This window comes from Papio anubis, chromosome 1, assembly GCF_008728515.1.
Source record: "Papio anubis isolate 15944 chromosome 1, Panubis1.0, whole genome shotgun sequence".
Taxonomy (NCBI): Eukaryota; Metazoa; Chordata; class Mammalia; order Primates; family Cercopithecidae; genus Papio; species Papio anubis.
The window spans coordinates 200,781,591-200,796,278 of NC_044976.1; the positions used below are offsets into that span (position 1 = coordinate 200,781,591).

General features: G+C 38.8%; 1 protein-coding gene across 3 annotated transcripts in view; it reads right to left on the reverse strand.

Annotated features, from left to right (window-relative positions):
- Window positions 1–7,563: 7,563 nt before the first annotated feature.
- Window positions 7,564–14,688, reverse strand: part of EGLN1 (egl-9 family hypoxia inducible factor 1) — a 63,124-nt gene continuing 55,999 nt past the window's right edge. The window contains exons 3-5 of one of the 3 annotated variants that reach the window (XM_003893765.4): window positions 14,432–14,568; window positions 11,390–11,457; window positions 7,564–10,288 (exon numbers count right to left, since the gene is read on the reverse strand). In XM_003893765.4, coding sequence (XP_003893814.2) covers window positions 10,224–10,288; window positions 11,390–11,457; window positions 14,432–14,568 — 270 coding nt within the window. In that variant the 3' untranslated portion in view covers window positions 7,564–10,223. The remainder of the gene's footprint in view (window positions 10,289–11,389; window positions 11,458–14,431; window positions 14,569–14,688) is intronic. The other 2 variants (XM_021931388.2, XM_021931379.2) reach the window with 2 other exon arrangements.

Genomic DNA, 14,688 nt, shown 5'->3' on the forward strand with positions numbered 1-14,688 from the left:
TCGGCTCACTGCAACCTCAGCCTCCCGGGTTCAAGCAACTCTCCTGCCTCAGCCTCCCAAGTAGCTAGGATTAAAGGCAAGTGCCACCAAACGTGGCTAATTTTTGTACTTTTAGTAGAGACGGGGTTTCACCTTGTTGGTCAGACTGGTCTCAAACTCCTAACCTCAAGTGATCTGCCCGCCTTGGCCTCCTAAAGTGCTGGGATTACAGGCGTGAGCCACTGTGCCCTGCCGAAACAGTGTTTCTTAAAATCAGTGTCATATGTTACCTAGCCAAAATAATTTTTACTTTAGAAAATTTCGCTGGGTGGCCGGGTGCAGTGGCTCACGCCTGTAATCCCAGCACTCTGGAAGGCTGAGGCAGGCGGATCACCAGGTCAAGAGATTGAGGCCATCCTGGCCAACATGGTGAAATCCCGTCTCTATTAAAAATACAAAAAATTAGCTGGGCGTGGTGGCAGGTACCTGTAATCCCAGCTACTTGGGAGACTGAGGAGAATCGCTTGAACCTAGGAGGCGGAGGTTGCGGTGAGCTGAGATCACGCCATTTCTCTCCAGCCTGGGCAAAAAGGGTGAATGAAACTGTCTCAAAAAAAAAAAAAGAAAAGAAAAGAAAAAGAAAATTGTGCTGGGCATGGTGGCTCACGCCTGTAATCCCAGTACTTTGGGAGGCTGAGGTGGGTGGATCACCTGAGATCAGGAGTTCGAGACCAGCATGGCCAACATGATGAAACCCCGTCTTTACTAAAAGTACAAAAATTAGCCAGGTGTGGTGGTGTGCACCTCTAATCCCAGCTACTCAGGAGGCTGACGCAGGAGAATCACTTGAACCTGGGAGGTGGACGTTGCAGTGAGCTGAGATTGCACCACTGCACTCCAACCTAGGTGACAGAGTGAGACTCTGTCTCAAAAAAAAAAAAAAAAAAAAAACAAAGGCCGGACGCAGTGGTTCACGTCTGTAATCCTAGCACTTTAGGAGGCCGAGGCGGGCGGATCACGAGGTCAAGACATGGAGACCATCCTGGCCCACATGGTGAAACCCCATCTCTACTAAAAATACAAAAATTAGCTACTCAGGAGGCTAAGGCAGGAGAATTGCTTGAACCCAGTAGGCGGAGGTTGCAATGAGCTGAGATCGCACCACTGCACTCCAGCCTGGCGACAGAGTGAGACTCCGTCTCAAAAAAAAAAATTTATTTTGCTTTTGTAGACTATGGATATGCATATACATATCCTAACTGGAAATTCTACAGTGGAAAGGAAAATACTATGACAAAAACTTCACACTGTCCCACTGTCTGACAGCTCTGAGATTATACTTTTTTTAAAGCTTACAGGACTTTAAAATAAGAACATCAAAGTGAAAGAACTGATATACCTTCCTGCAAAACTAGCACCTAGCCGGGACCCTTTCTGAGTGCGTGCAGTGTCTTAGCTTTTTTATGTTGTATTTTTTTTTGTCCTGGTATTGCATTAATCGTGAGCCAATGGTTTCCTTTTATTCTTCGTCTCAATTTTTTTTTTTTTGTCCCTGAGGCTACTGCGGACTGTTTAGCAATTTGTTGTAGTTGTTGACTATCAGCATATTCACCAAATTAAGTGAAACTCTTCATATGACAATTAAAGTGACTAAAGAGTTCAAATTAGAAAAGAATGCAATGTGCAGATGAGCTCTGGATTTTTCCTGGTATCCCATTATAATGTTAGAAGTTACATGATTACATATTTCATCATTACGTATCTTTCGAAATGAAGAGTAGAGTCTTAAATGACTCTGAACTGTAGTACAGAAGCAAGGTGCCATTTGCTTTCTTCAGTACTGGTGCTAAATTTACCAAGATTGACCATCTTGTTTCCTGAACACTAGGTGGTGCTCTTGGTAAGCCAAACTTCTAGGAAAAACCTGGAGACTGAGCCAAGTCAATCGATAAGAAACTTGCCGACAACTGGAATACTAATTACCAGTTGATTCATAGATAGGAAAGAACAGGTTATGATCTCAAGTTCTGTGAGGGGACACAGCAGGCCAAGAATGTGTGCTTGTTCAAACAAAGACTGATCTACAGAACACTTTAGTCTCCCTAAACCTGTTTTCAAGCATTTCACCTTTCACTCTAAACATGTAACATAGTAGTCTCCTGCAAGAAAGAAACCGGTACCCAGATACGGCAAAACAAGATCATGCTTAACAGGGTATTTTCTAGAAGGCAAGACCTGTACTTCTGCACTGTTTCTTATAGTACTCTAAACTATGTCTTTGCCTCTACCTGAGAGGTCTGAAAGAGCCAACAGGCAGTTTTTGGAGTTAAGTGAATGTTAGGGCTAGGTATTCTCATGGTCCATGGTTATACGCCTTTGCAAATAAACACCTTAATGAACACGGACTCTTCTCTATACTTCTGAAGAATCAAAGTTATAGGCATATTTTCAAGCTAGAACACTCTTGAGACCCAGATCATTTCCAGGTTGTAAGCATTTGTGGTAAACTAAATATATAACCTGGATTTGCATGAAAGCTGGGAGGGTACCTTTTTTTAAAAAAAAAACAAAAGATTCCTCATAGGACTCATATATGTATTTGTATGCCTTTAAAATAATTCAACAGGCAAATATTGGCTGGTCACGGTGGCACACGCCTATAATCCCAGGTCTTTGGAAGGCCGAGGTGGAGTTTGAGACCAGTCTGGGCAACATGGTGAAACCCTGTCTCTGCGAAAAATACAAAAATTAGCCGGGCATGGTGGTGTGCATCTGTAATCCTAGGTACTTGGTGGTTGAGGCGCGAGAATTGTTTTAACCTAGGAGCTAGAGGTTGCAGTGAGCCGAGATCGCATCACTGCACTCCAGCCTGGGCGACAGAGTGAGACTGTCTCAAAAATAAAAAATAAATAAATAAAAATTTAAAAAAAAAATATATATATATATATGTGTTATGTATACATATATGTGTCTACACACGTCTAAGTGGATTTTTTTTATATGGACCCACATGTTTGTTGTTTTCTTAACACCAAATATTCAAACAGCCACCTTCATGGGATCCATGCGCAGAGGCTGGAGTCCAGCTTCTCCACGTGAATTATTCAAATTGTTGGGTTTGTAGATCGTTTGGTCTCACTGATGTATGGCATTTTATTGTGCAACTACACCACAAGGGAGCACGTGTGCGTGTCCTACTTTCTAACCCTTCGTAACTGTTCTGTTCTCAGCTGCTTCCCTACCTTTTTTTCAGTGCCCTTCATTGTATTTCCAGTTGGTCACCTTGTAGCTTAAATTGAGTTAGTTCATCTTTTTCAATTCCTTTGCTGAGTTACTTCAACTTTTCGCAGCTTCATCAGTGTTTTTTCCCCCCTTGGTCTATTTTCCTTTTGAGATTTAAATTTCTAATTTCACATGTTAATTTTTATTTCTGCAAAGGCCTGTTTAATTCAGACTAGATATTGGTAGTTTTCTTCTGCCTGTGGTTGAGAATTTTCATCAGCTGTAAATTAATTCTCATTTTTTTCTTCAGGTAGTTTTTATGGATGTTATCTTCCATTTTCTGCTCATTTTAAAAGGTTTTACTTTCCTTGTCTTGCAAAACCAGTTGGTTCTCTGTAGGCAGGGGCAAGGGGTTTGTGTGGCTGAGTTCCTTGATTCAAGAATGTTCTGTTGATAGAGTTAAATGCTACCAGTTAAGTGCTGGCATTACAGGTGCGAGCCACCACACCTGGCCTGTTTTTTTCCTTTCTACTGCCACTCTAGGCCCCTGCTGCCCCGTCTTTACCCTCTAGTTTCCACCTGACTCTCAGCCCTCACGAGGGTTCTGATGCTGGCTCTAGTGTCAGATGTGCTTTTCTCTGCCTCCACATAAGTTGAAGTTTTTTGGCCAAGCGTGGTGGCTCAATCCTGTAATCCTAGCAACTCTGGGAGACCGAGGGGGGCAGGATCGTTTAAGCCCAGGAGTTCAAGACCAGCCTGGGCAACATAGAGGGACCTCGTCTCTACAAAAAAATAAAAAAAATTACCCAGGCATGACATGTGCCTGTGGTGCCAGCTACCCAGGAGGCTGAGGTGGGAAAACCACTTGAGCCTGGGAAGTCAAGGCTGCAGGGAACCCTGATCATTTCACTGCACTCCAGCCTGGGTGACAGAGCAAGACCCTGTCTCAAAAAAAAAAAAAAAAAAAAGAAAGGACAAAGTTGAATTTTTTTTCTGTCTCATAGATATGCTGTAGGCACAGATTATGGGTGACGGCTGTCTTTGGTCTTTATGGTTTTTGGAAGACTACGATAGAGCTTTAGATTTAGGAAGCACCCAATATTCCTTGGAAAACCAGAAGCTCAAGTACCTTCCTCTTAAATGTAAACACACAAGCAAGAAGTACCAAGACATTTAAGGAAAACTTTTAGCATGAAAGACAAAAATTGAAACAGAAAAAAATGTTAAATACTGTATCAATTAAGAGATTACATACTTTAAAATTAGAGAACAAAAAAGAGTTCCTGAAATTTAGAAACCTGATAGCAGACATCATATCCTCACCAGAAGAATGGGAAAACAGATGTACCCAAAGTCAAGACAAAGATACACAGTAACTAGAGAAGAAAATAATGGGTTCAAACCAGTAAAGGTCCTGCCTGGACAAAGGAGTGCCAGAAAGAAAGAACAGAAAATGGATGAAGAAAATTTTTCAAATGTCCCAAACTGGTGGCGTGTGATTTTACAGTCTGCATTCCTAGCACAGAGGTTGACAACTGGCACACATTAAAGCACACTATAAAACTATGGAGCCCTGGGATAAGAATAGTCTATGAACTTCCACAAAGAAAGATTACACAGAAAGAATCGGAAGTAAGAATGGCTTCAGATTTCTCAGTATCCACACACAGGAACCTAGAAGCAGTGAGGCAATTCTTTCAAAATTCTGGAACATGATTTCCAAAGGTACCAATGAAATGTGGTGGTAAAACAAAGATACTGGTCTCAGAAAATTTATCATCCATGCATTTCTACAGGAAGTAGTAGAGGGCATGCTCCATTCAGTAAACCAAGGAAGATGAAGACATGGGATCCAGGAAACAGAGTGGTGAAGGGAATCTCTAGAACACAGGTGAAGGGAGACCCAAGACAGACAGCTGTGCCCCAGGTGGTAAGGGCAACCAGTCCAGATGGATGCAAGTTAGAAGTCACAGGGAACAAACAAAAAATGAAGACATTAAGGGAAAAAGTAAGTTGTGGAAGAAAGTAACGTCAACATGATTTTACTGTATGTCTCAGCTTTGACTAGCACAGCCATAACAGGAACACAAACCTGATCTCGGTTACAGCATAATAACAGAAGGAAGACCAGGGGAGATGGATGTCTGCTTGCCTATGTGTGGTAGAGATGGAGGAACCTTGGAGAGAGATCTGCCATGTGGAGAAGTTAGGAGAAAACGCGTAACACTGAAAAAAATCAAGATGCAGCAATGCAATTATATTATCTAAACTACTGGGCAGGGAGATATCCAAAGAATAATTTAAAACAGTTCAAACTTGTTTTCTCAGGGGAAGAAGGTGAGGGACTACTGTTTTTTAATTTTTTTAAATTAAGAATTTTTAAAGGCAGTAATTTTTTTTTTTTTTTTTTGAGACAGAGTCTCGTTCTGTTGCCCAGGCTGGAGTGCAGTGGCAGAGACTCACTGCAACCTCTGCCTCCCAGGTTCAAGTGATTCTCCTGCCTCAGCCTCCTGAGTAGCTGGAACTACAGGTGTGTGTCACCACACCAGGCTAATTTTTGTATTTTTGGTAGAGACGATGTTTCACCATGTTGGCCGGGCCGGTCTCAAACTCCTGCCTCAGTGATCTGCCTGCCTTGGCCTCTCAAAGTGCTGGGATTACAGGCTGAGCCACCATGACCAACTGGGACTACTGTTTTTCTTAACAACCACAGACAAGTTGATTTAGCCACTTGAACAAAATTAAACAAGAAAAGGAAAGCCCACGCTCAATTCCTGGCTCTCTACCATTTACAAGCTTTGTGACTGTGAGCAAGTCACTTCTCTGATCCTGTTTCAATTATAAATGGAGACAAAATTTGCTTTGCCTACATTTTGCATGTACTAGGAAAAAAAAGTGTAAAGATATTTTGTAGAAGACATTTGGAATAATTTTGGCAGAAAACATCCTAATCTCAATGAAGTAAAGACCTTATCCAGTAACTTTTTGACCCCAAGGATATCTTGTTCAGAGCAAAAATTATCAATAATTTTTGACGATTGTTTAGTAATTACTTAATAAAAAGAGCTTCAGCTACTCGCAGCTGTTTAGGCTCTCCCTATCTTATGAAGTGGCTTACATGTAGTGTGTTCTACTTATGAAACTATTTCCAGCTCACGAGGCCATGCCCTGCACACATCTCACTGGTTCCATGGTACATACTTGCGCATCGCCATGGTTCAGATAAAATTCAAACCAAAAACAGAATCTGGGGGATAAATTCATGACCTGAGAAGTCTAAACAATTATCTTTGAAGCAATGGAGACTAGATAGTTACTTCTGAATATTTACAAACTAACTGAAAAAATCCAACATACAATTATGTTATTAGATATGACATAAATATGTATCATTGCAGTTCATACCCAAATACAGCTCTCTTTCTTGGATCACATGCACTTTGGGAAAATGATCTGACGCAGTGCCTTCCACCAGTGATTTAATTTAAATCTAAGCTATAAAGTAAGACCTGTCATTAATAAAAACAACACTCCTGCTTCCAAATGATTCACATTTACAACTGATAAAACCATTAGCTATTCAAAGTTCATTAACCCAATTCTCTCTCTCTGCAATTATGCTACCATATTGTTAAAGGAAAGGGGAATAATCCTTGTTGAAGGCCTACTTTGTTCCATGCATTGTAAGGTACTTTGCACACTGTATTTCATTTAGGTCTCATACAACTGTTTAAGGTGTATGAGACCTAAGGCTTTTTTATATACAAAAAGCACATCTCAAACTTCATCTCAAACTCATTTGCCCTTTCCTTCAATCCACCCAGCTATATTTCAATGCAATTCCCAAATGTTCTAAGGCTGGAAAATAACACCATGGGAAATTTTTTTTTAAATAACAGATGTATAAACATGTATTTTGATCTCACCTTAATAAGAGCTCTCATATTTTAGTGTATGACCACACAAATTAAACTTTTTTGCATATACACAATGGTACATCTATGACAATTAGAGATAAATGCCTAACCCCACTTCCTTTTGCAGCAGAGGGGTGATACAGATCTGTCAACAGCTATGAATGTTAAAATAATTTTTAAAATCCTATTACAAGGGCAAGAATTCAAGTGCTGAGAATCCAAACAGAATTCATGGATCCCACACACAGTCCAATGACCCCAGGGATGTTTCTAAAATTGTTGAACTCCTATGTTTACTGTTCTCTTTCCTTCATTGTCATTTATAGAAAGTTACACCAAATGTTCTACACTAAGCCAGAAAAGCTTTATCTGATGAAAGGGATCATTTGGAAAGCCAACGTATGATAAAGGATTAAAAAACAAAGACAGCTGGAAATAACCACCATAATGTTTTCAAGAACATTTATACATCTTTTTAATTAGATTAGCTTTACAAGCAACTTGAGAGCTCTTTCATAATGAAACACTGCTTTTCAAATTACATGACTTTATAGTCTATCTGTATATGAATCCTGAAAATCTTTGCCTACTATTGATAAAGGTCTGTGTTTTACAGCTGGTTAATGTGTTGAATAAAAACAGCATTATGAAGCTTTATCTTTAACCAGGATTAAACACATATAGGCCACAAACAGTTTTAAATTTTGTTTGAAATAGAGTCCTGCTTGGTGACAAGTTAATAGTCCCACTAACATGAAATGAATGGATATTAAAGAAATGGCCAACCTGATTTCTTGATCTTTTCACAATGATTTCCAAGACAGTATATAAACTTTTCCAAAAAACATACAATTTAAGACCTGTCTGGCAAGCACAACCCACAGATAGTAGAATCTGATACTTTTTACAACTGTAGAGGTACACATTGAATGACAACAGGGGCTCCCAAATTAAAAGGCTGTGGCTGTACATCTTGATAATCAAACAAACCTCCCATCAACATAAAACAATTTCTACTAACCCTAAAAAAGATAATGCTTTTGAGTTGTGGCCTAATGCCGCGCACTGTACTATAGACCAGATGGCAAAGATAACTTGCGCTCCCGGGTTGGGCTGGCAGAGGCACTTACTGTAGAGAAGTGATGTTATCATCTGGAAGGAAGGGGAAGAAGTAGAACAAAACTGAATATGGGCGAGGAAAAAACCACAAGAAACTCTCACTTTCTCCTGCAAATTCTCCTAAGTGAGGTCACTATACTGAACATTCAATCTCACCCTAAGTCCACACTGTTGGCTTCACTACCCAATTTTTTTTTCATGTTTTACATGAATAGCAATGGCAATCTTTTAATAAAAATTACTGAGCTTCCCATAGAAAAGGTCTCTAATTGAATACAAACTATACAGATGCTAAAAACAGTTGAAATATACAGAAAATTTCTGTATACTCACATTTTGGCAAAGAAGATCAAGGACAGAGATAGAAAACCTAAGTGGGCAAAGTCTTACACCCATAATTCATGCAAAATATGGATACCACCCTTTAGGTTTTGCTAAAAAGCCTAGGAAAGTGAAGTCTAAGCCATCCGTCCCAATTCATTCTTTACATAACAAGTCTGGGAGGCCTTGTGTGATTTTCTAATATTCCTTCGTTGTTTAAAAAGTAAATAAAACCCATGAAACAAAATAAAATTATCTGATTTTGCACCTGTTTTGTTTTTTCTAAGCTAAACATCTTTCAGTACACGTAAGGCGGCTGGCATCACATCTGGGAAATGCCTTAACAGATATGTGAGGAGTTACTGCACATTAAGTCAGTAACCACACACTTCGGTTTCAATGTGTACATAATCTCCCCCTGATGCTCTTCAACAGAGACAAGGTTCTTGTCTGCAGATCAGACAGATCACAGCATTAGGAAAAAAACGTAACAGCAAATTTGGAAGTACGATCAATTTAAGGAGAATCAAAAGGAAAAGACTTAGAAATGGGACATTATTGTCTACATCTACAGGATACATATACCTGAAAGCTTAAGAAAGCCCTTATCTTAGGAACTTGAAGTTGAGGATAATCTCAAGTTCACTTAGTGCCAGTCACTTTAGTTTTTAAAAAAATTTAACTTAAACCCCAGCCTAGGCAACATGGCAAAACCCCGTCTCTACTAAAAATACAAAAATTAGTCAGGCATGGTGGTGTGTGCCTGTAGTCCCAGCTAGTTGGGAGGCTGAGGTGGGAGGATTGCTTGAACTTGGGAGGCGGACTTTGCAGTGAGCTGAGAATGCACCACTGCACTCCAGCCTGGGTAACAGAGCAAGACTGTCTCAAAAAACAAACAAAGAAAAAAAAAATTAAACTCTTCTTATTGTGTCTTTTTCCTTATAAAACATTAACTAAAAGTTATTGGTAGTAAATGGCAACTGTTTTACAATTAGGTTTCATTACTGACAATGTCAAAAAAAGCAGCAATCTTGAAGAGTTCAAATTAGTGTAAGATAGGAAGGACTACAAAACAATCTGATTTTTCAGTTGTAATTAAAGTGCTCCTTTTCTTATTTTAAGTAAAATAAAATTAATCATCAGTCACTGGCAACAATCATTAAGAGGTCTTTTAGGGCAAAATTTAATAGTATGAAGAGGTTTACAAAAATAGATTGATGTTATTTTGAGGAATAATACTGTAATTTTTTCTCAATTCAGTTTAGATAAATTGTACCTAATATAGAAAAATTATCCCAAATTCAAACTTGATATAAAAAAGGGAGAGATGAAATGAACTCAGCTAGATAACAGATCTGGCAAAATATAAGAATGAAAAAAATTCTACACAGGGCACTTATTTCATATCCAGACGTAAAAACCATTTTCAATTAGTAGCTTATCTTCTTCCTGTAAGCAATCACAGATTCGAAGTTGATCATGCAGTACAAAGTCACAGCAGTCAAAATCTTCTGTTTGATGCAACACAAAAAGTTGTTTCTGTTTCCTTATTAAAATGCGAACTGGTTGTCTATTTTTCTTTATCCCATTTATTCTTATTCACAAGTTAACAAATAGCGTCAACAATTATTGTAGATGAAGTGGGGTATTGCTGGATCAAAGGCTCTAGAAGACGTCTTTACCGACTGAATCTGAAGGTTTATTGAGTTCAACCCTCACACCTTTTTCACCTGCAAGGCAAAAAAAAAAAAAAAAAAATTCATTCATTTGCTAAGCACCAGAGAGCTTCTGCTACTGCATTCCACTGAATTCCTAATAGTATGGACAATATTTCAACTTTGCAAACATCATCTGAAAACTATCACACTTGTACTTTCAAAAACTTCCCTCAGCATTTTATTGTCATGAGGTTTCGAATAGTAAACCTTCAAGGATAAAACTATCCTCTACACAGAGATAATGATTTTGTCTTTTTATTTTAAAAGCCATTTGAATTTCTTCAACAGAGTGTTCAGTGTCTCTGAAAGCACGCTAATGAGCTTCTGCCACAAATAATGGCTTTAAAAATACATAGAAAATGCATGAATAGTCCATTTTTATGTAAGGTTGACGTGCAATTACCAATGGCTCTGGAAGACACAGCTAATCAGTAATGTGAATACTCAGTGGATTTTTGGAGATAGAAAGTAGAGTTAAAGAAAAGAAGGTAAGTGGTCCATCAGATGGGAAACAGATCCCCTGCTCTTGGAGAGGCAGTCCATAAGTGGAAGAGAAGGGGAACTGGCATAATTGAAGGATCTTCAGGTTCAGTACAGGAGTGCTGACTGACCTATGTACACCATTAGCAGATAGGGAATCTACATGTCGTGTCACTTACTGATTTTGGCATTTCAATTCATCTTCTTTGTATTAATTTTCTTCATGTCTACATTTAACATGGAAGACCTAGAGTACTGTTTAGAGCACATACATTTGAAAAGGAAAGGGTATTAATTTAAGGAGTGAATGAGAGGAAACCAGATGGCCGTTACCTAGAGTTAAGTGGCCTTTAACTGAAAAGGATAATCACAGAAAACTCAGTTTGTATTTGAATAATTTACTCAGACTTCTTTGCCTCAAATTTTCCGCATCCTTTGACAATTTTTTTGGTTAAAGATAACAATGAAGATGACTTAAGTCTTCTTAAAAAACAAGGCAAATAAGAAATCTGATAAAAAACAAAAAGTAAGTATTCGTGGTGTTAACAAAGACTATGCTTGAGTTTCCTGAAAGCATCACCTAATTGCAGGGTATTTCTGTACCAATATATCCTGGCCCCAAATGACGTTTACCTGTTAGATATTTTACTTTAGCTCGTGCTCTCTCATCTGCATCAAAATACCAAACAGTTATTGCGTACCTAAAAGAAAATTTAGAATAGGATAAGAATGATCACACTGCGGGGAAAAAGTGGTATTTTGCTGCAATGGTATATTAAAACTTGTAATGCCAAAATTATGCCTAAATTGGAATGATATCAAAGGATAAATTTAACAGCTTATTTATACAGTAACCTTGGTGCTAAAGAGTATAGCTGAGAACCAGGGGAGGCTAAAATTGATGCCTGAAGTTGATGAGTTTTTGTGACTTTCTTAACACTTATTTCAATTACTTATTTTTTGCCAGGGAACTGCAGATCAGAAAGAGACAACAGGCCAGGCACGATGGCTCACGCCTGTAATCCCAACACTTTGGGAGGCCGAGGTGGGTGCATCACGAGGTCAGGACTTCAAGACCAACCTGGCCAATATAGCGAAACCCCATCTCTACTAAAAAAAAAAAAAAAAAAAAATCAGCCATGCGTGGTGGCACATGCCTGTAGCCCCAGCTACTCAGGAGGCTGAGGCAGGAGAATCGCTTGAACTTGGGAGGTGGAGGTTGCAGTGAGCCGAGATCACACCACTGCACTCCAGCCTAGGCGACAGTGTGAGCCTCCATCTTAAAAAAAAAAGAGACAATGAAAGGGTAAAAGAATGGCTGTTACAGAAAAAGCACATTATCAATAGCATAAGTACTAAAAGAAAAGAAAAGAAACAGATAAAAGGACTCAAGGCATTGCAGGCTAACAGTTTCAACAGTCCCTGAGGACATCACTACATTATAGCAAAGAGTAATGATGGATGTTTACAATTACAACCTTGACAAAGTTAAATTACACTAAGAAGTTTTAAGGATTTTTATCAAAGCAATTATACTGTGTTTTGTGTTTAAACTTTGTCTAAACTTCATTTTTCTGAAAATCTGACTTACTTAGAATATTTCATTCCACCAATAAGTGAGGCATCTCTGGTTTATTAAATACTACAAAAGACATAGTTATACCTTCTGATATAAATAATGGGGAAAATGTACAAATGCTATAGAAAGTGAAAGTATACTACAAATCACCAGTTCCTAGGCAGAATATAGCAATTAGTTCAAATATATTGTGGATTGTGGCCAGTGGTCACAGGGGAAAAAGCAACGTTGATCAGATATAGAGCCAGTAAATATGATAGAATGAAAAATCACGTAACGTATTTTGAAGTAAAGAGTCTGGGAGTTTGGACAACTGGGAGCCTGAGGTGTACAGACCCCACCACTGGTGAATCACAGAGCTGAGATCTACGGAGGCCTCCTGACTTCCAGACCAGACTCTGCTGTTTCCAGACTGCCACTACCTTTCTTACCATGTGGCTTCTTCTACTTTCGGGTGGCCCTGGAAATCGGAAAGGGCTCAGATACATAATTGTATGTATCTTTTGCCCATGCCCTAAACTTTTAGTTACTTAGCAATCAGAATTCTACTATCTGGATCAACAACTTACCTTATGTCATTCTAACTTTCCAGCCTTATCACCCATTCTAGATAAGATCAGAATAGGATTCTACTTCAAGAATCCTTTTCCTCACATGATTTTCTGTGCCTTAACTGGAACAACTACGCTTTTTCCCCCAGAACTTTACTAACACGACTGCACTCCTTGCCTCTCCTCACCTACGCCAGCTAAGCCTCTCCCTTCAAGGCGCACTTGCCCATCTCTCCAATGTAGCACCACCTTCATTCCTCTTAACTCCTGTAGCACCTAGCCTCCATGTCATCTGGCATTTATTTACTATAAACTCCCAAATGTCTGTTATTTATATATCTAAAAAGGACACAACCAAACACTCAAGATTTCATGAAAAGGAAGGTCTATGAGGCAGTTTCTGGGTCAGAAAATCTTTACAGAAGCAGCAGGGGGCAGAGACGGCACTGGGATGCCACTGGGAAGAGACACTGAATTGAAAAGGGCACATCATGGGATGTGACAGTCTTTCTTTGGTTTCCATTCAGGATTTCTTACCATCTCTGGCTACAACCTGCTTAGCTTGCTACTTATTATGTGAATTAGGATGCAGGCAACACATCTCAGAATGCAGGAAGAAAAAAGGTACAGCTGATAATCAAGTCGTTAGAGTCGACCATCACTACTAACGCCAACTTTCCACCCAGCACATCTAAGCCTGTGCCTCTTCTCGCCACCCTAGCATCTCCTAAGCCAGATACAGCAAATGAATGCCAGGAGCTCACTATCAGAATGTTCCAAGACCTTTCCATAATAAAAAGTAAGTATTTTAAAAATGGTACTATTTTTCTACAAATATTTACTTTCATGATAATGTCTACAATATCTCGTTTTGACAGCCAGAGCATTTTGAGTCAGGATAAATGTTTTTTAAAAAAGCATTTAAAATAAAGCACTAAACATAATAGGCTGCAAATACCCTGTAGAAAAAGTATAATGAAACAGATGTTCACTATTTGTAAAACTAATAGGATCATTTTCCTAACATTAACTGCCACACATGGTAACCTGTTCTCTACTTTTCTTTCTTCCGTTTTTCTCTTCACTTCTACTCTCTGGTTACCTCTGATTTTTCTACTATGTATCCATTTTCCTATGTTGTCCCTCTCTTTTGTCCCTCACCACCTTTTAAAAAATCCTTTTCCTTTTCTTGATCTTTCTCTCTCCCAAGTAAAATACTCTTACAAAAATCAAAGAATGGATAGTAGTTAAGAGATGCACTAAGCAAGGAGAGAGTGCTAGAAAGATGGGAGGGCCTGTGCTTCCGTTTCTTCAGAGTGGCTGTGCAGAGAAAGACACATTTAGTACTAACTGTTAATGAGTCTTATACAATTATTTGAATTCAGATGACTGTGCAACATAAATCTTATACAATTATTCAAATTAAAAAGACCGTGAAAAGTACCTGGCAGGAAAATACTCATTAGAAAGCTTTCAAGTTTACTCTACAGATTCCCTCCTGTCCTACCATACTCTAAACCAATTTTTTCTGAAAAGGAATACTACCTTGTAGCATATGCTGGTTGTACTTCATGAGGGTTGCGACGGTCAGACCAGAAAAACAGCAGTCTATCAAATTTGGGTTCAATGTCAGCAAACTGGGCTTTGCCTTCTGGAAAAATTCGAAGTATACCTCCACTTACCTAGGAAGAGAGACAAATCTGTAAGTAGGAGTAACCAAAAATGCTACAAGATTAAATTTAGGGGAAAAAAAAGAGACAATTTCAATGTCTTAATTGGATTATTCACAAATACATCTCAAT